The sequence below is a fragment of the Sander vitreus genome, chromosome 11 (assembly GCF_031162955.1).
Source record: "Sander vitreus isolate 19-12246 chromosome 11, sanVit1, whole genome shotgun sequence".
Classification (NCBI taxonomy): domain Eukaryota; kingdom Metazoa; phylum Chordata; class Actinopteri; order Perciformes; family Percidae; genus Sander; species Sander vitreus.
Window position 1 is genome coordinate 13,868,347 of NC_135865.1, and position 26,339 is coordinate 13,894,685.

Below are 26,339 nucleotides of genomic sequence, written 5' to 3' on the forward strand. Positions count from 1 at the left end.
ATTCTGAATCAATTCATCGATTAGGTAACTGACAGAAAATTAATTGCCAACACTAAAGCAAATAAATGCTGGTGCCAGCGTGCTGCTTTTTTGTTTTATGTCATTTTAAATTTAATTTTTTATCATTAATTTATTTTTGGATTTTTTGCTGTTGGTCAAACAAAACAAACTATCTGAAGATGTCACTTTTGGCTCTGAAAATTTGAGATTAGAATTATTTAGTAATTTATGAACACACTACATTTTAAACACCAAATTATCAATAAATGATTCAAGAAAATAATCGGCAGATGAATTGGTAATGAAAATGATTCTGATTGATATTCAGCCCTGAAATAATTACTTAAATGCTTCAACACTCGTAATGAATGTAGACACCTGGAAGTTAAGAATAATTACTGTAGAAGAATGATAGGAATCAACCACAAATAAAGAGTATATCTATGTCTATCAGTTTATCCTTTTGATTGCACTTAAGACTTAACATAAGCCAATATAAACATCACAAAGAATTGACGCCTCTTAAAAATAAACATGCAAGGAAAGGAAAACAGAACCAGTGATAGATAAAAACAGATAAAGAGATTAAATGAACTGCAGACTAGCAGCAATTTTACACTTTCAGTGAGTAAAGACTGGTCAAGTAAATGAAGTGTGGTAACTTCGATAAGCCATCAAGAGATTAACAAGGCGCTGGGATTACCTATATAGGACGCACTTGTGCAGGTTGAGGGGGCAGTACAAACAACTTTAAGGTTAAAATTACATCAATGGATAGTTCTAAGCATTAGAGACTGGATTATATCTGTCATCTGTAAAAGAGCAGTTTTTATCGTTTATGGGCGACAAACTCTACTATGGGTGGATTTAAATGGATAAGGGCCTCCAATACGTTAATTACATACATACAGTAGTGCTCCTCTCAAAACCTTGAATCATCTTGTGTCACGTGAGTAGCAAGTGGCTGAAGTGGCATTATCCTTGTCAGACTTTAATCCTGCAGCCAAAATGGCTCCAAATCCTGACCTACTCTCTGAAATGAGGCAGGGGGCTTGAGAGGAAGTTTGGAGGATGCCTGTATGCTGTGTGGGAATATAATATGTTGTATGTAATTTGTTGTTGTTGTCATATATGTGACTATAAGGCACTCAGTAGAGCCCAAATGTCTGCAAAAAAAGCTGCAGCCTCCGCAATGGTTTATGTTTGTTTATTGTTTGTCTTCCAGGTTTGATTTTCTGACAAAATCCTACAGTATGTGAATGCAACAACACACAAACACGGTAGTAAGCTTTAAAACAAACAAAACACATGTCAGGCTTTGGCTCAATATCCACAGATTAATAACAATTAGAGACAGTCTCTGTTTTGCTAGACAGGATATTCAAAGGTGCAGTCCACTAATTTGACAACTATTTCCAGCCGTACTCTGGCTTACAACTCTCCTTCACACAGAAACACCAAAACAAATCTGCAAGCATTTACAGGCCGACTGCTTTCATCATTCCTGGCAGAAAACATGCAAGGCTGGTTCCCCTCTTTAACAAACACCCTGTCTAAGTTGAAAGGGCTATTAGGCTCATTCCTTAAAGGAACACACCCACTTATTGTGACTTTAGCTTATTCACCGTATCCCCCAGAGTTAGATAAGTCCATACATACCCTTCTCATCTCCATGCTTGTCGTACCTCTCCCTGACGCACCCACCGCTAGTCTAGCTTAGCACAGATCCTGGAGGTAACCGGCTCCATCTAGCCTACTGCTCCCAATAAGTGACAAAATAACGCCAATATGTTCCTATTTACATGTTGTGATTTGTATAGTCACAGCATGAACAAATAACAAGGTCACATGAGACACAGCCATCTTCTAACCGTATACATACTGGGAACTATATTCTCAGAAGGCAACACATGTAAATAGGAACATGTTGGCGTTATTTTGTCACTTATTGGGAGCAGTAGGCTAGATGGAGCCGGTTACCTTCAGGATCTGTGCTAAACTAGGCTAGCGATGGGTGCGTCAGGGAGAGTTACGACACACACGGAGATGGGAAGGGTATGTATGGACTTGTTTAATTCTGGGGGATACAGTGAATAAGCCCAAGCCCAAGTCCAAGTCCCAATAAATCACCATGTTCCTTTAAGACAGCCACAACAAAACTGCATTGAAAAGCACTGAGTCAGTGTGAAGGCCTGGCCCATCTGAGCACAAACACAAATGATAAGATTGTTTGTCATAATCGGATCTCTGTAGAAACATCTGCAGTGGTGAGCTGCATTTCATGGACGAGGACAAGAAATGGCCAGTGTTATGAAAAGCAAATCATAGTTCAGAAATGTCTGTTAGTCAGAGTCCATCTGTGTGTGTGTGTGTGTGTGTGTGTGTGTGTGTGTGTGTGTGTGTGTGTGTGTGTGTGTGTGTGTGTGTGGACCTTGGTTGTGAATCATGTGCCTTGAGCATATGGATATGGCAGCTTTGATGATGTGCGGTGATGGGGAGGAAGCAACGACAGTGTAAATGCTCTACAAATGCCTGAGGTGGCCGTGCATCCGTCAAGGGTACAATGAACACAAGTCTGGTTAAATTACACTTTTCTTCAAGTGCAGCATATTTGATGCATCATCTTCAGCGGCTCCACATCTACACCACTGTCTCTTTGACATCAAACTCGCCTTTGAAGCTTGTCATTCTATATCTCTGTAATTTATTCTCCCACAATGTCAAGCGACCGGAAACAGGCCTGCCTGGAGTCACTCCTCACACCACTTAAAACAAAACCATCTCAGCAGCCATCTCTGAAATGAACTGTTGCCTCCCGCTTAGGGGAATGGCAGGAAGACAGAGGCACTTACAAACACAAATATATGCAATGCACACGCACACACACACACACACACACACACACACACACACACGCACACACACAGGCGTCTACTGTTGTCGAAGAATTCCACTAGTGGTAACCACGACTCTACTAAGAATAAACTGCCTGTCTCTGTTACACTATCTGATAGGGCAGCTCACATTCAGCTTACAGTACATAACATAGAGTTGTACGCTATTTAAACCCGCCAATGCTAACACACAGTCGGCTTCATTCTGCGCTGCCACGCCGTGCCAGGGGAGCAGTGACACTGTGAACTGGAGGGAGGTGGTGAGAGACAAAGCACGCAATCTAGTTGGTACACATGACATGGTACGCTGACACAAAACATGCACAAGTAGGAAGGAGGAGAAGGAGGATTGAGGGAAGACAAGAACCGAATTTTGCAGTGGAAAGCGATTGTGACTCTCCCTGGAGCGAGGAGGTGAACTACAGCTACATCTTGTGGAATTCACCATTAATCACAATTAAAATCCCCTGAACATGCACAGAATGAGTCTATTAATGTTCAATAAATGTGGAGGGAAAAGAAGCAATCTTACAAGACCCCATTAACGTTTGCAACCTGCCAAAAAGAACTCATGCATGGCTGCTTCGGCATCAAATATTTACTATCCTGGTGAGCTGAAGATGTCCGTTTTTTTGCCTTTGGGTTTTTCAACAAGATCGTGCTCTGCTATAGGGGCACTCTTCAATTTTAATTGGATTTGTGTCAGTGTGTGCTTCATTTAACCTGACAGGGACGGGCAATTCATCAATCAGTGTCATAATGTTGTTTGCATGCGTGAGACAGAGGCGCAGGCTGGGCAACCAGTGTGCTGCAACTGCTGCACCAAGAAGTCTATGCTAAACGCATACGGCCAATAAATCAATCAATTGGGCGGTATCCTAGCAACATGCACGTATATTTTCTCGGTTTTATTCATGATGTTTTATACATAAAAACAGTGCATTTAAAATGGGAACATAATCGCTTAAGAAACTCAGAACTGTGTACTCCTCGTGTACAGTAGAGCTACCGCAGCAGCTACTGCACCCATGGGAAACCCTGAGTATAGACTGTTTAGTGAGACAGACACACACACACACACACACACACAGATGAACCCTCCATGATAAAACATTTTGGGCCTCCAGGGAAATATTAGCCAGTGGTCAGCAAGACAGCAACTATTTACAAACAGTTTTTTTCACATTCTGTTCACTGCCCGTGTTGTCAGTGGTTGTATGAAAATACGCTGCTGCTACCTGACGTTTGGTGTGATACAATCAAAAGGACTCCCATAGGGTCCCTTCCTTTCCCCTGCAAATACTTATTATATATATGTCTATGTATATATGTCTTTCCATTGCTCTCTCACTATCACTCTCTCTCACATACATGCTCTGTCTTTCACTCACACTGCGACCGACTGTGTATTGGCATGCGCTGGGTCGCTTGGCAGGGAGGCAGACAGAGCCATCCTACTCTCTAGCACCTGCCTGGCCCATATTACCCTATTCATCTCAGCAAATCATAGTCAGGATCAAGCACCGCTGTGTAAAACAACAGGCTTTATGGCATATCACAATTGCAAAATGCTAAACACTACTACTGCTGAAACTAAAGGACAGCCTGCAACCGCTGCCACAGTTCAGTTCTGTAAAACATAAGGGTTGCAGACGGCGAATGTTTTAAAATGTGAACTAATACACAGACATTTAATTAAAGAAATGACAAGAGCACAAAGAGAATCAATGTTTTTCCACTTGACAAAAAGAACCAAAATCATTTAAGGAATAGTTATGGTACACTTATTCCCTTTTTTGCTAAGAGTTAGATGAGAAGATCAACACCACTCTCATATGTGTATGCTATATATGAAGCTACAGCCAGCAGCTGGTTAGCTCATCTTAGTATAAAGACCAAAAACAGACCTGTCTGTATGCTAAGCTAAGCCAATAAGCTGCTAGTTGTAGCTTCATATTTAATGGACAAACAACCGGTCTTCTATTTTAGTGAAATAATAAAATAATAAATAAAAATAACAGGGCATAAAACATAATACACTCACATAAACACTAACTATGACCAACAGACCTCTGATTTACAACAGTGCACCTACAACTGTGCACTGTGTTAAAACTAAAAGAAAAGTTGACCATGAGGACAGTTTCAAGATGTGACTGCTCAATGTTAGGATATTCCATTAAAACACTTTTCATTTAACATCAAACTACCAGCCAGGAGTTGATTTGAGAATATACTGTACATGATTTATATTTTTCAATGTCTCAAACACACATAATCAGAAATCCTCCTGTTTGTGAGCAGACCCATCACAGTCTTCTGGGAGAGGGGTAAAGCCACTTCAAGCCAACAGCAGCCTCACAAAGCCAGCCAGCCAGCCTCCTTGACAGGGGGATGAAATGCTGCCCTCTATCAGCAGTGCTCATTTCTCCCCCACGCAGACGCAAACACACACACACACACACACACACACACACACACACACACACACACACACACACACACACACACAGAGATGAAAGCATAAACATGTGTGTGGGTCATACACATGTATTTGACTAGGAAGTTTTCTCCATGTCTTCCTCTTCCTTCAGAGACAGTGTGAAATAGAGGAAACACAATGGTCAGACTGTGTTCCAGGTTGTGTTTGAGGCTCAGCTGTGTGCGGACCTTACTGTAGATGACTTGTTCGGTTGATGGGGGATTTTCCCAGCTTCCGTTGCATACATATGGAAAAAGATGGAAATGGTGGCTACAAGTGGGTTTATGAATAGGAAAGGTCACAAAAGGGCTGCGGCTGTGACATAGATGGACAGCCCACTCAGCAGTTTTCCCTGCCACACTTGTGGGAAGAAAATGAGCACTTGAAGGTTTCAATGAAGCGATAGCTTTACACAGGCATTTTATTGAGGCACCTTACCAGGCTATGTATTCACTGTCATATAAAATCAGCACTCTGACCACTGCACCGCCCATAGCGTGAGCCATACCAACACACGGCTGGACTGCAGGCCGGGGCTTGCAGCAATAACCGGTAGGCAGTCTCCTGGGAAATGGGTGGAAATTACAGGGTCCCCAAACTGACAGAAGATTATGACAAATTTAAGCTGTAATCAAAGGATTTTGACAGCAATATCAAAATATATTATAATGATCACTTGTAGGGTGTTGCATGCAGTAAACTCAACTTTTGTTTTTTTGCAGCTTGCGTGGTGTTCTGTACACTGGAGGACTTTGGGTTCATTTTCTGAAAGCCTTTATCGTTCGAGCTCTCCTCCTATAACTAAGCAAAACACTCAAAACTGGTTCCCATGGCAACGGGGCGAACCTAACCTGGAACAGTTGGAACTGAATACAGCGCTACCTGTAAACACACACGGACACACATATTCACGAGCACAATGGCACAGATTTTCTCCCACATCAAGGTGCTGTAAATGTCAGAAAACTGTATTTCTTTACATTTGCTGCTTCACAGAGACATAATAAAACATATCAAAAGAAATTCCCTCATCTACATGGGAGAAAAGGCATACATACAGAAAATCCCTGCATATTATTTTATATCATTACACCATATCGGGATGTTCCTGGAACCAGGGGTGGGTATAAAAAATGTTTAATTAAAATATGCCGGGAGAGAGGGTTCTAGCAGAATTTTAGGGTGTAGTTAGCCTTTAAGCTTAGGTTGGACGAGGTAACGTTATTGACACTCAGTTGAACAGCAACATGTCAAATGACTTTGTTTAATTACAAACAAAACCTTTTTATGTTTTGTTGTGGGTATTTTGCATCTCTTAGTAGTCATGTTGTGCCTTTTCAGTTGTTTTGCGTCTCTTTGAAGTAATTATTTATCTCTTTGTGGTCAATTTGCACTTCTCTGAGGTAGATTTGTGTCTCTTTATGGGACATGTCTCGTTTGGTTGTTTTGTGTCTCTTTGTGATCGTTTATTTGCATAAGGTATAAGTATGTAGCATAAACCAATGCCACACACCACAGCATGTATAGCCTGGGCTAATTTGCAATGCCTGTCCCATTGATGAGCATTTCAAATATATAAAATGTTTTCCATTACTTTATAGTAATCAGATTTTCCAACAACAAATGTTAACAGTCATTTTATCCAGAGGTTCGGGTCCAGGGCATGAGGGCCTGTACCTGATAGTCCCTTTCAGTAATCCATCCATGATACTAATAAGCCAACTACCTATCACCTTCTGACTCTAGTAAAGGGACCCAAAAGGGGGGCCAATCAGATTTAAGGGGGGCCGGTGCCACCCCTGGCGCCACACCTCTACCTGGAACATTAAAAGCAAGATAATAGACCGAGAAATATGCAAGATGCAAAAGTCTGATAGAAGAGATTAAGAAGACCATTTGACCTGGGTGAAGCTTCAGGCAAATATCATTCCCAGTTTAAGACTGTAAGCCAGTGTAACAGAGCCTCTTTATGAGCCTCGTCCCTACCACTCGACCGCTTTGCATAGGATTGGCTGCATGTAAGCATTACGTCCCGTGGCTCACTCGGATTGGCTGTTGGGAGTTCACGCCATATTCATTTCACCTGCTCAAGACCCATCAGAGCTATACAGTTCCAGCAGGGTTATATGGTGTTGATATGGGACAAGGACAGGGTCTGGCTGTGTGAGAATGCCACCTGCTGTGCCCCTCAGCTGCCCATCCTTCCACAGAAACCACACCCTTGGGTGCCCACTGGGAGCATGAAACACTGAGGGCTGAGAAACCCTAGTTTACATCCGGCATGTAGCTTTCAGCTGCAATTTTAAAGCTTTTCTTCTTCTCTAGTGTTGTCCTCAAGCTGTGTGTGAACATATCTGCATGTATATAATACCCCCCCCCCCCACTACCACACACACACACACACACACACACACACAGATAGACAGACAGACTGAGCAACAGAGGGATATAGAAAAGACAGCTGTTACATCTTCAAATGACTTCCCCAAAAAAAGCACTTAGGTACAAACTGCAATACTCATAATCATTATTTATAATTCATTAAATATTCACATGCAGCACATTTAAGATTCCAGCAATTCATCCAACCCTGCTTAGCTAAACCGCATCCTCAAACATCTGCTCAAAACAGCTTATCCTGTCTCGGATTGGGACGATAGTCACACTTTTATTTTGTACTAACAGCAAACTAAAAGTTGTCTAATGTACGCCTGGTAGACAGGTATGTAAAACGATTCCACTGTCAGCACTGAAAATGACTTTATTAGAAATAAATTTGGTCATCTGAAAGGGTTGCATTTCTAATAAATTCAATGCTAACAGTGTGCAGAAATTCAACTTTTATTTTTATTTTCTACTAAGAGAAGATGTATCAATGACAATGTATCATCAGTGACACATTCTCTTGCAGACAGAAGAAAAATGGATTCAGAGGCTCAGTTCAAGAAGGCTTCACGCCTCTCATTTCTAATCAATGAGGGTTTGTTTTACTTCTACCGTGGGCCGTCTCTCCATTACTCTCATCATTCAATAATAACAACTAGTGAGAGATAATGTGTAATGGTCAGGTCACAAATAAAAACACAGGCATAAGTGCCCCATTGGATGAATGGTGTTACTCAGCCCAAACTGCGGATGGAGAAACCATCTCCGAGTAGTGAACCCGTTTTACTTCACCTCTCATCACCTTTAGATTTTGGTGATTTAGTATTAAAGAAAAAATCCTCCTCATCCTGGCCACACCGGCCACACTTACTCACTGTTGCTCCAGAGAGTCATCTAGCTGATTACTTAACTCGTAGTTGTAATGAGTGTAATTCTGCAGTGACATATTACTCATGCAACAGGTTGGGGCAGAATGTGAATGACAGCTTACTGAGAAATGAATATCTACAGTTGCTGCTGTAATGCACAAGCATGTCGGTTAAAAAAAAAAAAAAAACAGATTCCAACTCTCTGGGAGCTTAAACAGCAATTCCACAGGTCTGATAGACACACAATGAATTTACAATGCTCTCACCTCTTAACTCGCCATTCCCTTAAGCTATATACCCTGTTGCATAGGCAAGTCTGTTATGACTATAGGAAAATACACCTTCATGAAAAAGTTAATAATTGCTATACAAATATAGCAATGTTGGAAGAAGGGCTAAAATGTAAATGCTGCAGCTTGAACACAGTCAAAATAAAATGCCTGAGCACATACCTGACAAGAAATAGTCTCTCTCTTTTTCTGGAAGTGCTAATGAAGAACTTTCTCATTTGGCATCCATTTCTTACACCTCATGAGTATTATTTTCCACCAGTCTTTTTCACTCTTAATGAGTGAAACACCTCAGACAGACCAACCTTAACTTAAAAAGACACCGACAATGCTCTTTAAGGCAGAAAATGAGCATAGTTGAGAGACACCTGGGGCATCTACTCGCCACACCACAAACAGATCACTTTGAGGGACCCCTCCTCACAGACAGGTGAGGGGAGACATGAGGAGTCAGGAGAAGGGTGCAGCGGATGTGGCTTAAGAGGGAGCAGTGTAGTGCCTCCTGCTATCACCCCGGACAAAACCGGAGTCGGAATTGGAGCGCTTCCCCTACACCAGGATCAACTGGGGAGTATTAATGGATTCAGAGTGGATCAACTGATGGCTATCGTATTTCGCTGTTTTGACTCAGTGTGCACTCACGACCCAACACACACATGTGCACCACTATGGTGCAATGCAGATGTTTACACCCATGTCTTGGTTTGTATCCTTTTGTGAGGAAAAAGGTTTTGCAATCAATTTAGCTTTATCAAACAATATTAAGCTGCAGACTTAGATTTATATGAAGAGCACAAACAATTTAGTGTTTATTGTGATGAACAAAAGTTAGCACTTAATCACAAATTCATCACCAGTTTATTGGAGCACATTTTCACTCCAGCTTAAGTCAAAGGTGTAGAGAGATAATTAGGAGAAAGGTCTGGTTTTGTTATGGCTAACCAATCAAGTATAAACCTGCATAATTTTCAGGAGGACAGTATGAAATATGTTTACCCCACAACAAGGCTGTCGTCACATGCTTAATATTACTCATTGATCAGGCTAACAGAGAGGGATCACGTTACTTGCTTTGTCCACACTTTCATCTCCTCGCCTATTTAACAGTCAAACAACACAGCATATTGTTTATGTAGCACCAATATCAATTAACCCCAAGTCACAGTCTGTTTCCTGCGTTGCAGAGACTCAGCCACATGCTTTGCTTAACAAGGAAACTTAACCAGGGTGAGAAAGATATTGTTTTCTGTTATCAAAATATAACACAACAAAAATACATAAGCAAAATGCAAGAAAGATATTAAGGTTTTAGCAAACAAACTAAATTCTCTTCTTAAACTAAGCCATTCTTCCAATCAAATTTAGACCATATCAATTAAAGAATTAATAATAATTTACATTACATTAACATTCTACATAAATACACTTATTTTCTCTCATGTTTCAGGAGTTTTGTTTGTATTGATTATTTCAACATTGAACGATTTAACAGTTTATATATAAAACCTACAATTACATAATAAGCTCAGGTGATCTTAATAATTAAAGAACATGTATCAGAATAAATAGTTTACTCGTTAATTTAAAATAATAGTTTATTATTTTGAATAACAGTTGTCTCAGCACTGAAATACAGGATCAATTAACATTAAGTAACCTACATTTTTATAACACCGTCAAATCAAATTTTTTATAAAAAATAACCCAGATAATTTCTAAAACTCTATTTAAAATGACTGATGAAGTGCATCTTATTATTTTGTATTGTCCATGACAAGAAGCCTCACAAGTTGGAACAAATAAAATCAAAAAGCTAGTTTACTTTAGCTTAAATTACTTCTATCAAAATAATATAAAGGCTGACACTTTTGAACCAATTTGAAATATCAAAATGCATGTTAGTGAAATGACATTTAAATACTATTCAAAACTACAACAATTCATACCTTTATCATTTATAGGTTATTCAAAGTTGCATTTAAAAAGGCCCAATCTTTTTACAGAACAAACTCATTAACAAACTAAATGTTATTACAAGAATAAAAAAATCACATGTTTTGCCCTTAAAATATACATAATTTAATAGTTATTCCCACTATGCCTATTAGCACACTGAAGACATTATACAACAAAGCACAACAGAATAATATAAATAAACAGTGGCACAGCAAATAGCAGCTGCAACTACAGCAGAGCCACAAAACCAAGAAATGCCAGAAGGCCTAAAGATGAGCTCACACACTACTTCCTAAATGATAAAACAAAAACTGGTGATTGGTTGACTTCTCAAGCCCCGTCACTGTAGTAACCATACATATAGCCATTTTAAAATCAAATCCATAACAATACCTATAATTCTCATATTATTATCTAAATACAGGATTTAGAAATAACATAAAGAAAATACAGTATTCTGAGTATTCTAAACCTGTATTGTTAAAAATAAACGTTATTTCTCTGAGACAGAATGGATTAAAATTATAGAACTATTAATTAGATTGAACATTTGCATTATGTAGACCTCTACAAATTACGACAAATAGACTATAATATTCACTGTAGAACAAAAAGATATCTTTACATTTTAAATCAATGTAAATATTTCCGCAATAATAGACAACCGTTCTAAATAACGACAGAAAAACTGTAGAAAGCTTTTTAACATAAAAATGTAATTATCACCATTATCATAATATGGAGTTTCACCAGTTCGCCCAGTTTCCACTGATTCAAAATGAACACCTGTACGTGTCGTACGCTGCACTCACGTCGACCTCACTGATATGGCGAAGATTTCGCTTTAAAGGCCTGTTTAGAACGTGCACGCGTCCAGCAGCTCCAAACACTACCGATTGGACACATGCAGGCACATGTATGGACATTTGCTCCATCTGATTCCGCCTATAGCCGTGCAGAGTGCAGGGCCATCATGGCAGCCATTATGAGGCTCTCCAACATTGCCATGGCCTACGTGCACACAAACTGTGGGGAGTGGCGCAGGCTTTTACACCATGTTGCGCCTTGCAGCTTACAAAACGCCTTCATGTCGAGCCATACAGCTAGGAAACGACATAGCAGCTCGATCATTTGACTTTTCAAACGTACAGATTTTTCTCTACGGTGTGGCACGGCAAAAAAAAAAAAAAGAGGCGAGAGCTGTAATGCAGGAAAGTGTGCACTGAAGGGGGAGGACTGTGCTGGAAGGGCATAAAGTATGGGTCACGTGCTCCTCCACAAGGGGCTTGAATATTTACCTTTCTGTCACGCAATGTCGTCTTTCCCTAAAGCCAAAGGCATTGTTGTGAAAAAGGGTGGAGCTATACAAGAGTGTAGGCTGCATATCTGCAATTAAACGAATGTGTTTATAACGCATTACGCACAGGGCGAAAATGTTTAATTATTATTTCCATGCAATTGATAGCTCGTGGACTTCCTGTGTTTGTACACACTGCATGGACAAATTGATACAAAAGCACATAATGTGTGTCATGGAGTTAAGGGTTAAGCTATAGATTTGCTTACATACATTCAACTCGAGCTTTTCTCTCTCTTGCGCACGCACACATAGCCTACTGTGTACGCGCGCGCACACACACACACACACACACACACACACACACACACACACACACAATACGTGTTTCTCACATACATACATGCACGTCCATGTAACCAAAGGAGAAGCTCAGCTTATTGGTATGCAACTCATCGTGCAATGCAGTGTTACAGTCAATAATGAAACCTAACGTTATCGCTTACATACAGGGAAAACAGCCTTGTGCAAAAACAAATAAAGTAGCCAAACTCTGATTACAGCTTATATGAGAGATTCAATTAAGATGCAATTATTAGCCTACATGTATGCACTGTGTGTGTGTGTGTGTGTGTGTGTGTGTGTGTGTGTGTGTGTGTGTGTTACAGTGGGATAGGCCTTGCTGCAGATCACGCGATACGGCAGCAGCCACCGTGTGTTCTGCGGATGTTGGGACTAAACTGTTTCTTTGTCGCTTTCGTTCTTTTGTTAATTTGTCATGCAATTACATTTCCATCGCAAGGAAATAAAACCACAACAGCCTGATTAAAAACCACACACAGACGCCGAGAGAAGAGGGAAATCTGCGAGCTATATTTCACAGCGGAAGGTTACAGGTCACACACAGTATGCCATGGGGCACAGTATAGGCGTAAGTCACAATGTGTGTGTGTGTGTGTGTGTGTGTGTGTGTGTGTGTGTGTGTGTGTGTGTGTGTGTGTGTGTGTGTGTATCTGATTGTAGGCCTACCTTAGTTTTTTGGGAACAGAGTAGTCTACCTCTATCAGCTTTCCGTGTAATTCAACTTTACCTGTAGGGACGAAAATTGATAGCGTAACATTAGCTGTGTGTCATGAAAGCAACAATGCAAGCTGGTAGGCCTATACAGCAACACTTTGAATCACTTCACCAAGTAGGTGCGTCCCCATTCAAACAGCCAACCCCTAAAAAAAGTACTCTACACGGGCGCGTTGTGCGCACGGCGGCGAAAAAACTGGGTATGTTAGGATTTAAACAACTAGTGTGACATTTTGAGGGTCGCAATTGAAGGGAATCGGCGCCAAAATGAAGCATTTAAGCTTTTATAGTATGGGGTGAAATGGGCAGCCATGCTTTCCACTCCCACAACCCTCCACAGTGCAATGAGGGGTATTTGTTCTGCTCTCAGTAAAGAATGCAACATCAAAGAAGAGATGGTTTGAAAGGAGAATGACTTGTACTCTTTCTATTCTAGGTGGGTGTTTCTTAAGTCTCCTTGTTGACCCAGCCGCGAGTGAATTTGAAGCGCTCCTCGGCGAAGCTTGAACACGGGGTTTCGTTACTCTTATGAGTGGCCTGGCGCAGCACGGAATTAGCGTCTCACCTCGTCCCCCCTCAGCTACCTGTTTATTAGCTCTTTCCTCCGGACCCCCATGACCCACCTCCAAGACACCTCGTAAAAACATACCCAGACATCAGAGGAACATGGATCTGACAAGTTTTCCGCGGTCGCTTCGCTCTGCTCTCTTCAATAAAATCAAGATAAAAAATAAGTGAAAAATAATTATGCCTACCCGAACCATCAGACCAACCCATACATTCCAGTGGGTGATTGCAAAGTAGCACCCCACACTATCGGAATCTCCAAAATATAGGTTATTGTGCGCGTTAATAACGTTAGGACGGCTCGGGTTTTCTTAAGGCAAACGGGCACTAAAGCCCTGAGTGTGTCCTGTGATCGATAAATTATCCAATTTTTGTTGGAGCGTGCATGGCTGAGCGTTCATCTAAACTCTGATGGCACACGGATGTGATCGCAAACACTGTCCCGAACAACACCACAAAAATAGTAATAACACAAGCAATGATTAATATTTCACATTTCGGATATAGTGAACTATGGCTTTTTCAACCTGATCTTGCAGTTTGACTCGCTGTGAATTTTTCCTGTCACCAGCAGCATCACTTATCAAATCCACACTTACCAGAAAGAGTCTCTATAGCCTTTATGGCCGAGTTCTGATCGGGGAAGTCCACAAAAGCATAGCCGGATTTCAGTAGGACCTGGTCGGCCACTGGCAGCTTCCTCTCCCCGAAGAGCTCCTTCAAGTCATCGACAGTGACCGAAGGACTTAAATTCCCAACATATAGTTTGTTCATGATCTGAAAGGAAAAATCTCGAAGGGGTATCAGATCTTAAGAGTGAGAGAGTGGCGATATTTCAGAGAAGTAAAAAAGAAGAAAAAGAAAAAAGAAAAGAAAATAGAAAATCTGATGGGTTTTTAAAAAAAAAAAAACGCAGCAATTACCCCCCAGGAAATTACTAAACTATAGGCGACCCCCCAGCACCAACTCTGGCCCGGTCTAACTCTTTTAACAGGGACTGGGGGAAAAAGTGTCGTTACGACGCTACTCTGGAGCCAACAAGCACCGCCTCTAAATAAAATCTCCCTTAAAAATCACAAGAAAAAACATTTGGAGGTGCATGTGGATTCACTCCTGGTTCTCCATCGTAGAAAGTACGTTGGGGTATGAAGTGGCATGATGATCACTGGGTACATTCAGCAAAGGGATGGGCTTAAAGGAGGCAGAGGGGTTATTTCATCAAATTATAATAAGGGCCGTGCCTTGGGTCCCTCCAGGCTGGGGGAGTGAAAAAAGGGCTACTGTGCGGAAAATCAAGTCGTTGTCACTGTACTTGTCGACCCAAACAGTGTCACTGATCTCCACAGTGTGCCTTTTATTTATTTATGAGAGACACAGAAATATGGATTTATGAAACGGTGTACGCAGGGGGTCCAAACCTCACCATGGATGCCTGAGATATTATCCTATAAAAAATATTTGTGATAATATTTCTGATCTTGTAGAATTTAGCTACATTTATAACACAGTAAAAAAAAAAAAAAAAAAAAAAAAAAAAAAAATAAAGGCTATTGAACAATACAGAAAGTGAAACCTTAAAACAGCCATTCTTACATTCTGTCCTTGTGTAGAAATAGCATTGAAATAAACATTATTGTTGTACATCCATATCAAGGGCAATTGATTAAGGCCTCAGACCTGCAGCTTTACACAATGTTATTAATGGCGATGGCACTTTTTGCTTTGCATTTCAACCTGTGGATAGTGCTAATGGATCCAACTGCAAAGTGTAAAACTGAGCAAATATTTATTTTTAGATGCTGATAAGGAGACGTGAGGGGATTCCTGGCCCTCAGTTTTATCTGTGCATGGGGGAGGCGCCCTCTATGCAGTGTCACTCAGCCAGTCTGAGCTCATACTCCAGGCTACAGACATGGTACAGCATCTTTTTTGTGTGATGTAGGTGTGTGTATGTGGGTGTTTGGGAGGGGAAGCTAAGTAGGTAGATAGGTAAGAAATGTGGATTTCAAAACAAAATCTGAAATGTAAGGGCTGTGGAGCTGCATGGCGATGGGGGACAGGCTGCAGTGCTCATGCATGTATGTGTACCTACACCAGTTACCAAGGGGAGGAGCCTTTGGCTACAGCACTTGAGTGTTTCTACATGTGACTAGCCTGTGCCTTGGAACATTACTGCCACCCTACTGTAGTGGAGAGAGTGCCAGCAGTAGGAGCGACCATTTCTCGCCTTGTTTACGTCAGCATGTGAACAGAGGAATGTCCAAGCTGTGGCCTAATTACAAAACAGCTCTCTAGTTACTTTCCTGATGACATGCTAACACAGTTGTTGCAAGCCTCTCTGCTGCTAACTGAGACTTATTCAGAGTTCAAATAAATGACCCATTCATTTCATTTACTGCACTAAATGATTACTATATTAACTTTTGCAACTCTTGACATTAATGCATGATTTATAAAATTAACAATATCCAATTATGGAATTTAACTTTAGCCAACAAAATTACCATTTTACTTAATATCAGTTACATTTTACAATTTTTTTTAATTTTTTTTTTTTTTTTTTACTTTTCTAACTGGATAAACAAAAAGCAGATCAACTTTACCTCACACTCTGGATTTGTTTGCATCCTTTCTTGTTAACATGTTATGCCCAATTAGGTCAGTATGCTAGCAAATTGTGCAACCACCCAAAAATGATTTCCACTCAGAAAGGAAAATGAACCACAACTGAAAGGGATGTGACATTTAGGGAACACAGAGCGACCTGCTGACCAAAACAAATACACACATGCATGTAGACTTGTGGTAGAAGGGGGAAAGACATAGGCTGATGCAGTTTCCAAGGTGTGGTCAACTGTGTGAGTGTCTTTTTGCTTTCCTTTCTATCATACTGCTGAATCACATTTTCTGTGTTAATGATTAACTACATTTTACTTTCTTAACAGAAAAACCCCCATTCTAATCAACCAAAGCGGATTACCACAACATAGGAAATAAATACCCATGAATAAAACCATAGATAAAAACACAAAACTACATTCATAAAACTGTTAAAAAGACGAGGTAAGATGGGATACGTGTTAACAAATGCTGTTCAAACAACAGCATAAGAAACAAACTAGTATTGAATTGGAATTAAAATGACAGTTTACATCCTCCTTACAAGTTTCTGGTTGTACTGTCATATCCCCTGTGGGATAGAACATAGTACAATAACAGTTTACACAGTCCTATTAATATCTAGACTGTCTCAAATGTCCATTCTTCTGTAACATGCAATAAGTGTTAAGTAGCTATTTACTCAAGCATTGCACACAAGTACAGTTTTGAGGAACTGGCAGTTTCAATGATTGTTTACTTTTTTTTGTTAGATTTGACTTGCCTATATTTTGTACATGCAAAAGATATGCTAAAAGCTTAAAAAGAAAAAAAAATAGAAAGAATAGTAGAGACAATTTACATTCAACTACATCTTATATATTATTGCATCAATATATTTACTACAGGATACCTAATACCTTTAAATTGCTAATACTATCATACATTACGTAAAGGGTTAGTTCATTCACATTGCAAAAATGCTGTGAGCACCACAATGCAATACATTCCCTTCTTTTGTATTGGGGTACAGGAAGAAAATCTCACAATGGACATTTCAAAACATGGACAAATAAAACATTTGCTTGCCCCCACTATATATGAGGTTTGTTTTAATAGTGTTGGTAAACAGACCCTTTAAACTGCATCTACAGACTACAGTAGACTAAGACTCCAACAAGTCATTCAGTTTATCACTGACTATTACTGTACTGCATGTCATGAACACTGGAACAAGTTTGGACTCCTGTGTGACCAGCAGGGGTAGATGTTAGACCTGGCAGGTCTTGCTTCACCACATGTTGAGTAGTAGTTTAGTTTACCTGAAATTAACGTTTAGCTACATTTGCTTATGGATAAGTTGTCCTCGTTAATTTGTTTAGTCATCCTCCAAGTGTGTGGACTATAAAGAGAGCCAACAAATCATATATAGTTTAGTTTAAACTTGTGCCTGTTTTATAATTCAGAATTACAGCTTCTGGTCAGGGAATATTAGCCTGATAATCAAACTGAATTGCCTTTTAGTTTCACACCATTAAATTAATGAAAACATGTGAGATGCAGGCAAAGATTCAAAGATCTGGAACCAGGCTAAGGGAATATGTATCTCTCTTGATAGTTTCCCCAGGGGTTGTTAGATAAACTGGAACTTTACTAATGTATTTCACCACATTCACTCACGTAATCTGTGTCAGTTAGTTGGATAAATCAATCTAGTTTAAGGAGGTTTCACACCACCACACAGTAACTTGCTGGTCCAGTCATTTCAATGAGGGGAAAGCAGCAGAGTGTAAGCGGTGTTGTTCACAGCAGTAGGAGTATTAAGTGGTTGCTGCCCACGTGAACATGCACAGATTACCGCTGGTATACTCTTACAGGTAGGTTGTAGCCAGTGCTGTTGCCGCGCAGCGGTGTAAAACCAGCTTTACCATTTTCAGTTTTTAACTGGTAGCTTGGAAACATTTTGACAGTTTTTAGTTTATAAGATGAAAGCATTTTAGACTTGATAAGTGAGTTCATGTCGTCATTCATTTGTGGATTTGACAGTTTAATGGCTCTCCAGAAAAACTGTAGAAAAGACATGCACTTTAAAGTTGAGAACTAAAATGCTGTAGAAATCAGCACATATAATACAGACAAGAAGGGTGTATTAAAGCCTTCATCTTACAGCATTTATAACAGCTTCGCAGCATCAAATGGTTAAAGTATAGTTAGGAAGGACATGAGTCAAAGTGAGAAAAAAAAAAATGCATCTTCCTTTTAATGTGCTCAAAGATGGAACATTCACTCAATTTGTATAAAAAAAAAAACATGAATAAAAACATGAATATATTTTTTACGACAGATGTGGCCTATACATTTAAAATTAAAATCATGAGGGGGCAGTTCGAGTCATGTCAAATGACACTACTGATCTCAGTAAACACATACTGGTCATGTACGTTAGCAAGTGCGATGATCACCTTAAAAAAGAAGATCTATTCTGAAATCAATCATTCCACTCAAACATTTCCTGTCTGTGTGTGGGAAGTGGAGGGGCTTGACAGCAACGTTCAATAGCGACCTGTGAAACAAAACAGAGTCATTAGAAACATTGCAACTTGTTGAATGCTTCAATAAAAAGAGTGGATCATTTATGAAGGACTCACGGGGAGAATAAGACCGCGATCTGGACCGAGACCTATAAGCCCCTCTGTAGTATGGGGACGGAGATCGCCTTCTGAAACAAGACAAAATTAAACACATTTTTTTTTTTTTACTTCAGAGGATATTAAAAAATAAATACCACAAGTTAAGAATACATTTCCTATTGATAATCTGCAGGCTATTCTGAAAAGATTGACATAAGTCACCTGTATGACCTGTAGTGATCCCGGTCGTCATAGCGTTCATAGCCGCCTCTGTCGTATCCTCGGTCGTATCCGCGGTCGTATCCACGGTCGTAGTCTCGTGAGTTGCGGCGAGGACCACTTGGACCACTTCCACCACCTCCACTACTACTACTACCACCACCACCACCACCACCACTACACAGAAGACAATACGAAGATCAGATTTTGTTTTCTTACTTAACAATTAGATTTACAGTTATGTTTTATTTTATTATTACAATTCATTCCATCTCAATTTAAAAAGACAGGTGCCCATTATGTCACATATAATATCTCCATCCATCCTTCTTCATCCGCTTATCCGGGGTCGGGTCGCGGGGGTAGCAGCTCCAGCAGGGGACCCCAAACTTCCCTTTCCCGGGCCACATTAACCAGCTCCGATTGGGGGATCCCGAGGCGTTCCCAGGCCAGGTTAGAGATATAATCCCTCCACCTAGTCCTGGGTCTCCCCCGAGGCCTCCTCCCAGCTGGACGTGCCTGGAACACCTCCCTAGGGAGGCGCCCAGGGGGCATCTTTACCAGATGCCCGAACCACCTATATAATATCTGATTATTCTAATGTTATAGCAAAGAGACTCCACTTGAAATGTATCTCTCAAGTCTGCGATAAACGCTGATGATGCTGTTAATACTCTCTCTGAGCAGAACTATCCAGCCATGTATGTGGCTTTAGCAAGCATATGATCAGGCCATGGTGGGACACTCAAAGCCTTTCAATTTACTTTATAACAGGTATTTAAAAAAGTTTTTTCCCCATTCCATTTATATGAAAACATTCCCTTGCCGAGGTCTTAAGTTTACCCATTGCTAGTAATAAAAAACTTTTTTGTATGAGTAGACCTAATTTTCAGCCCAAATTGTATTTAAAAAAAAAATAAGGAAACCCAATGTAAGTGCTCCTGTTTCACCAAATCTGTTATTATATTAATTATATTAAGTAATTATTTCCACCTGACTGACATCTGTATCTGGTACAGTTTAAACAAACTAAATGTACCTGGAAGTTGGAAGGGCTCTATTTTGCATTTATTTTATAACTTTAAAAAAAAAAAATTTGTTAATAAGACAATTTCTGTTTATGACATTACACATATAGTTCTAGATAAAGTGATTACTCACCTCTTCTATAATTACACAACTAAGATTCTTTTCCAGCTAAATATGTCACATTAATTAAAGCAAATTAAAGCAACCTGGGCTGAATCGAATCACTACTGATGGACTTAGCTTAAAAGTTTCCAATATTATGCTTTTTGTGATAACACTAGTGACTATAGCACGGTTGTGTGGCATTCAAACATCAGTGAGCCTTTCCTCCGGACAAATTGGATGATTTTGATGTCCATATTGTTCACAGTAGATTGAATAACATTGTCGAAATTGGCCCAAAACCTTGGGTCCAGATAAAATACAGTAATATAAGCTCCTAATGGGCAAACACATTTGACCATATATTCCAAAACGGCCTATTTGTAAGAAAACCACTCAGAAGTTTTACTTAAGAAATTATAAGCATTCATCTTCATCTTTGGTAGATTATCTAATTATTCCACACAAACACAGTATGTTTCAGATGCCTTACTATGTGGGTCGGCCCATGTAGATTCCAGGGGTTGGGGTGTGAGGTCTTTTTGTGATGGAGAAGTCTACCCTGATCCTACGACCATCCAGCTCCATGCCATTTGCTCGTTCCTTTGCCTGACAGTGAACATACAAATACATATTAATCACCTCTTTAGACCCAGAAAATATTTGACAGGGGCCTTTTCCAACTCATGTTCTTATACCTCCTTGGCATCACCGGTGTTCTCAAAGTACACAAAAGCAAAGCCCCTGGAACGCCTCGACTGCTGGTCATACACAATAGAGACATCCGCCAGGGGGCCGTATTTAGAGAAGACTTCCCTCAGATCCCTCTCTGTGGTGTACAAGCTCAGGCCAAACACTCCCACGCAACCGTTTGGGTCTGGATTAGCCTGCAATTGTAAAGATATTACGGTTCTGAAGAGTCCTTTATAATCAAAACAAGGAGTTTCTTTAGTATTAAATTCTGAATCATTATATAGTAGTGTTTAGGATCTAGGATGAATATTTTCATACATTATGCAGAAAGAACACAAGCAAAGCTGATTGACTTTTAAAATATGGCAAACCTTACAACGGCCATTGAGCACTTACTCGGTTGCCGATGTGCCTGCGACGGTTGGACATCGGTGAGCGGCTATGACTCCTGCGCCGGCGCTCTCCACTGTAGGACCTACTGTGAGATCGGCGGCGGTAGGACCTTGAGCGGGATCGAGATCGGCTATAGTGTCTCCGTGAGCCACGGTGAGAGTGGGACCTGTATAGACAGAAACATGTAGAACACACATTTACATATCCAGTCTGTCAACTGGCATGGGTGGAGTTAAAAAAAAAAATATGTTTCACCCACCCAGATTTTGACCTGGACCGGGACCGGGATTTGGAGCGGGAGTGGCGGGAGCCTTCTTTTGAACGGGCAGGCGACCGAGCTGGGGAGCGGCTTGCAGACTTCCTAGAGCCCCGAGGACTCACACTCCTGGATGCAGAGCGAGACTCCTAACGAACCACACACACACCAACACACCTCTTGTCAGCACCAATGAGAGGACAAAATGAGAAATTTGCCTAAAAATTCTATTTAGTAATAAAAACTATCCTGTCATAAGTACAGAAAAACTGAATTTAGGATTGTGGATTAGGAATTCAGGTTAATGCTATTTTTGTAGCCATGGATAATATGACATCAATAGGATTACATTAATCAATATAATTAAATTGTCAACATGATGAAAAAACAGAAATTTGTCAGTTGTGTAAAAGTGTAATGATTTAAACTGTTGTATAAAATAACAAGAACATGCACGCAAACAGACCAGAAAATTACTTAGCGGGTGGTCTTATCCAGATTACTTCCTTAACTTCATTTCTGTAACTTCATTACTTCACATTATTCTTCTTTCTTCAATTGTTTTACTTCTTCTTACTTCCCCCATCTCACACTGCCCATACTTCTTCCCTCGTCATGTTTTAGCATGCATTCAACAATTCAGCTTCACACATCTGAGCTTCATATTATTGAAAATAAAGTGGACTTCTTCCGCATTTTCTTCGTCCAATCTTAACCTTTATGAAAAAGAAAAGGATGAAGAATTTATGACTACAATTAAAACTGCACCCGCATTCAACTTTTAATGTGTATAATCTTATGACATGCATTGGAATGTTTAAGACCACATAATACAATTTTTTTTATGTTACAATATTTCGCTTTCAGTGGTTCTACATTCACTGTTAATGTCCTTTTGGCCACTTTCAGTTAGACGTGTAGAGGGTTCTCAGCCTCAGAACAGTCCTATACATTTACAAGTCAGTACAAAATAATGAGCCATGATTACTTTTCAGTTTTAGCTTTACATTTTTTTTGTTGTTGCAATAAATATTGTTTTCCATATTAAATAGACACTGCAGACATAATTTCTGAAAAGTGGCCTCTAAGGCATTCAAGTGTATTTCAAACCACTAAATGTGAATAACCTATTGAAGATTTAACCCCACCAACATTGCCTTCATTTAAAAAAAAACACACACAAATCTCGGTTTAATGTAGCCCAAACAACCTCAAGATGCTTCTGCCACCCATCTGTATTGACTTGCATTACCAGCACTGATGATGCAGGCATTAAATCTTGGGAGCAAGCTGGAAATTTATCAAGAGCAAAGACACATTTTCTTTAAAGAGAAACTGCTTTAACGCAAACACAGTGGCACAAACAAACAATTTTTTTAAAGTTTGAAGTTATTTATTAAATAAAAAAAAACAATTACTGCAAAGGGAAACACGAGGGCTGAATGTGCGAGTTAATGCAAGTGACTAAAATGACATCTTGAGGCTGTTCGTTTTACATTGTTGTTCAATAACATTATGTTGCTTCATTTTACAGAAAGTACCCACGCCCAAACCCAAAATGAGAGATACCATAATTACATTTTAGGATTAATGTAAGCAAATGTAAATTCACATCACTCAATAGAGATCCTATCTTCCATCTCTAAATGCAATTTACTACCAGTCACTTCCAATTAACGTATTTCTTCTGAAGAATTAACCAGAATCTGGTTTCACACCGCCACGTGACAACCGCCCTGACCCACCTCACCGGAAAGAGCATTTTCCAAAAAAAAGCAAAGCTCTTTTAAAAGAGTTTCCTGTTGCCCAGCAGTTACCACCAGAAGTTCAGCACGCGAAGCAAAATCTGGGCGAGTTCATGTGGGTGGCAACTGCTTCATACCCCTCCCGCCAGGGTCTAAACCGCTTCCCCTCTGCCGCCTTCCCCTCACTGAAATGACAAGAGGCGGCAAGTTACCACACACGTACGTACCGAACATGTCCACAGGGGTGTTTTTTGACCACGGAATAATCCCCCTTCCCAGCATTGGACGCCTAATGGGCTTGCCACTGGCAGTTATCAATTTCTCTTCAATGTCCACAGACAAGCAAAGAAAACAGGCTACACCTTGCGATAACCGCGAGGGCTGCACCTGATTTGATGAAGGCTTCACTGTCTGCTCCCAGATTTCAAAATGGACCAACTTTGTAGCTGGTTTGAAAACTTACACAAATAATTAACCGAAATGTATTACTGTAAACATTTTAGGCGAGAAATAGCTATGCAGTTGATGAATCTGCCTTCATTTTAGATAGACAACGGTCAGTTTAAAAGATTTTCGCAAGTTTTCAAGAGGCGGCGAGTTAAGCTGGACACCCCTGATTGGCATAAAGTAGCCTGGACCTCAACTTCATGCAAATGAGGAGTGAGCAACTCAAGGCCCTGTCTCTTGAAAGTTGCCACTACGCTACTAGAATGTATTTTCCTGCTGCTTAAATAAACAATGAAAGGGAAGCGTGGAAATGGCGCTGACTGTGGACACGTTCACGTGGTGCGTGGCAACCACCCCAAAGTTTCCCAAAAAAGCAAAGCGGTTCCTGCTGCCTGATGTTTACCACCAGAAGTTCAGCACAGTAGGGCTGGGCAATATATCGATAATATATTGACATTGATACAAGATTATATATATCGTCTTAGATTTTGGATATTGTAATCGTAATATGACATAAGTGTTGTCTTTTCCTGGTTTTACAGGCTACATTACAGTAAATTGATTTTTCTGACTTTATCAGAGTGTTCTAGCTTTTCTATTATTTGCCATTACCCATGTAACGTTTGTGATTAAACCCACTTTACTGATGATTATTTATTACAAATCTCATTGTGTGAAAGCACCATTAGTCAAACCTACAATATCGTTGCAATATGGAGGTATTTGGTCAAAATTATCGGGATATTTGATTTTCGCCATATTGCCCAGGTCTACAGCACAGTGAACTCTATAGACCTTTTTCACGGCAGACATGTTGACATAATAGTAGGAAAAGCACAGGTGTATTCAAAACCATTAATGATGGCTGCTTTCCACTTAGGAGAGGCCCTGGTATTGTGCATGCTGACTCACTGAAATAGCTTACTGGGACACTTGATGGAATTGAGCCATCGTTAAGGTTATCAATTTCAGCTGTGCTTTTCCTACTATGACAAGTCAAAAATGTCTGCTGTGAAAAAGGTCCATTCATACCCCAAAGCCAGAATCAGAACCGCTTCGCCTATGCCGCCTTCCCCTCATTGAAATGACTGGAGGCGGCGAGTTACCGGGCGGCGGTGTAAAAGCCGTTGAGTTTCTGCGCCATTTGCTAACGTAACGTTAGGTAAATGTATGCCTTCAATTACACGATATACATTGAACCACTCATCACAACCGCAGGTTTTAATAATTTGTTTGGTTAAAGTTAGCATAGCTAAACATTGCGGTCTTTGGCCTAACGTTAGCTAACACAGCTAGCTAGCGTAACTAACGGATATTAGCAGACGCTATTATTTACTGTCAACGTTACATTACCTGGAGCTCATTTTAGTTGACTTAGCTAATATTAGCAAATCAAACTTACGAATTGGCATGTTCATGTTTTATAGAATAAAGATAATCCAGGGATATATTTAGACTGGATAGTTAAGATAGCTAGCTAATGTTAGCCAACACAATGTGAAGACAGTTCTAAACAACCGAATAATTTAGCTCCATAAAAAAGTTACAACGCTTTCATAAAGCTCATACGTACCCGCTCGCCGTAACCTTTGTCATTATCGCTCATTTTTAGAACCACTGAATATATTGCAATGACAGATTGTTATGGCGCGGCGCTAACCAGCTAGCTACAATTAACGGTAGGCTACGTGTGTCTGTGTGCTGCAGCGAGCGAGCGAGCGACTACTATAAACCCCTCCCCCTGCGCAACTACTAGCAACATTCCTCCATAATAAAGCCTACTTATTTATTATTTGTGTCCTTAACGAATTAACGACTTTTATCAGAATACAGCACAGAAAATCTGCGTAGAAATATAGGAACATATTGGATGGGATAGAACAACACAATGTCATTTTGCTAAATAAAACACATCACATTCATTAATTTCACTTGTTTTTATGTTTTGTATCAAAATACAATACACATCTTCTATAGGCTCTGATGACAACATTTTGGATAGTGACCATGGAAACATTAATTGGTCATGTGACAAGGGCTGGGAAGATTTTTTTTCACAGAATTGTATAAAAATAAAGTGCAATACACTCACAATAAACTTGCCTCAAACTTCAACAAAGAAAACCTTGCTGTATACAGTTTTCAGATAATAGGAAACAGAACAGAAATAAAGTGCAATACACAATTTAATTATTACAGCAACAAGTGCTCTACATTGAGTTAAATAAAATAAACTGGCCTCAAAAGTACACAGTTGTCATACAGTGTGTGTTTAAAGTATATATATCCATTTACCAAATGGAAAGGCAGCGATTGGCAGAACAGGCAGCAAATGGCAGTACTCTGATCCAGTGGAAATCAATAACTAGTCATAACCTTTGTTTTATGTTTGTACCTGGTATGTGACTGT

At 40.0% G+C, this 26,339-nt stretch overlaps 2 protein-coding genes across 8 annotated transcripts in view; both read right to left on the reverse strand.

Annotated features, from left to right (window-relative positions):
• igf2bp2a (insulin-like growth factor 2 mRNA binding protein 2a) overlaps positions 1 to 14,967 on the reverse strand; it is a 49,434-nt gene extending 34,467 nt beyond the window's left edge. Inside the window, exons 1-2 of one of the 2 annotated variants that reach the window (XM_078261738.1) lie at positions 14,417 to 14,965; positions 13,203 to 13,263 (exon numbers count right to left, since the gene is read on the reverse strand). In XM_078261738.1, the coding sequence (XP_078117864.1) occupies positions 13,203 to 13,263; positions 14,417 to 14,591 (236 nt within the window). In that variant the 5' untranslated portion in view covers positions 14,592 to 14,965. Of the gene's footprint in view, positions 1 to 13,202; positions 13,264 to 14,416 lie in introns of both variants that reach the window. The other variant, XM_078261739.1, reaches the window with a different exon arrangement.
• A 3,680-nt stretch (positions 14,968 to 18,647) lies between these two features.
• Positions 18,648 to 25,641, reverse strand: tra2b (transformer 2 beta homolog). Of its 6 annotated transcripts, XM_078261746.1 has the most exons (9): positions 25,503 to 25,611; positions 23,488 to 23,667; positions 21,741 to 21,886; positions 21,485 to 21,647; positions 21,094 to 21,282; positions 20,889 to 21,004; positions 19,268 to 19,441; positions 19,064 to 19,134; positions 18,648 to 18,978 (listed from the first exon to the last, which is right to left on the reverse strand). In XM_078261746.1, exons 2-9 carry the CDS (start codon positions 23,497 to 23,499, stop codon positions 18,968 to 18,970), a joined length of 882 nt encoding a protein of 293 aa, XP_078117872.1. In that variant the 5' UTR covers positions 23,500 to 23,667; positions 25,503 to 25,611; the 3' UTR covers positions 18,648 to 18,967. The 6 variants fall into 6 exon arrangements, with proteins under 6 accessions (XP_078117872.1, XP_078117868.1, XP_078117871.1 ...); XM_078261742.1 differs by lacking the exon at positions 23,488 to 23,667 and having other exon boundaries at positions 19,268 to 19,438; positions 25,503 to 25,641; XM_078261745.1 differs by lacking the exon at positions 23,488 to 23,667 and having other exon boundaries at positions 19,064 to 19,131; positions 19,277 to 19,441; positions 25,503 to 25,641.
• Positions 25,642 to 26,339: the final 698 nt, after the last annotated feature.

Bases quoted from the DNA above. Each gene is read 5' to 3' on its own strand.
- tra2b (XM_078261741.1), bottom strand. From the start codon at position 25,535: ATGAGCGATAATGACAAAGGTTACGGCGAGCGG. The intron at 21,283-21,484 runs GTAAGTGCTCAA...TTACAATTGCAG, and splicing joins GCAGGCACATCGGCAACCGA to GCTAATCCAGACCCAAACGG. The intron at 21,005-21,093 runs GTATAAGAACAT...GTTCACTGTCAG, and splicing joins ACACCGGTGATGCCAAGGAG to GCAAAGGAACGAGCAAATGG.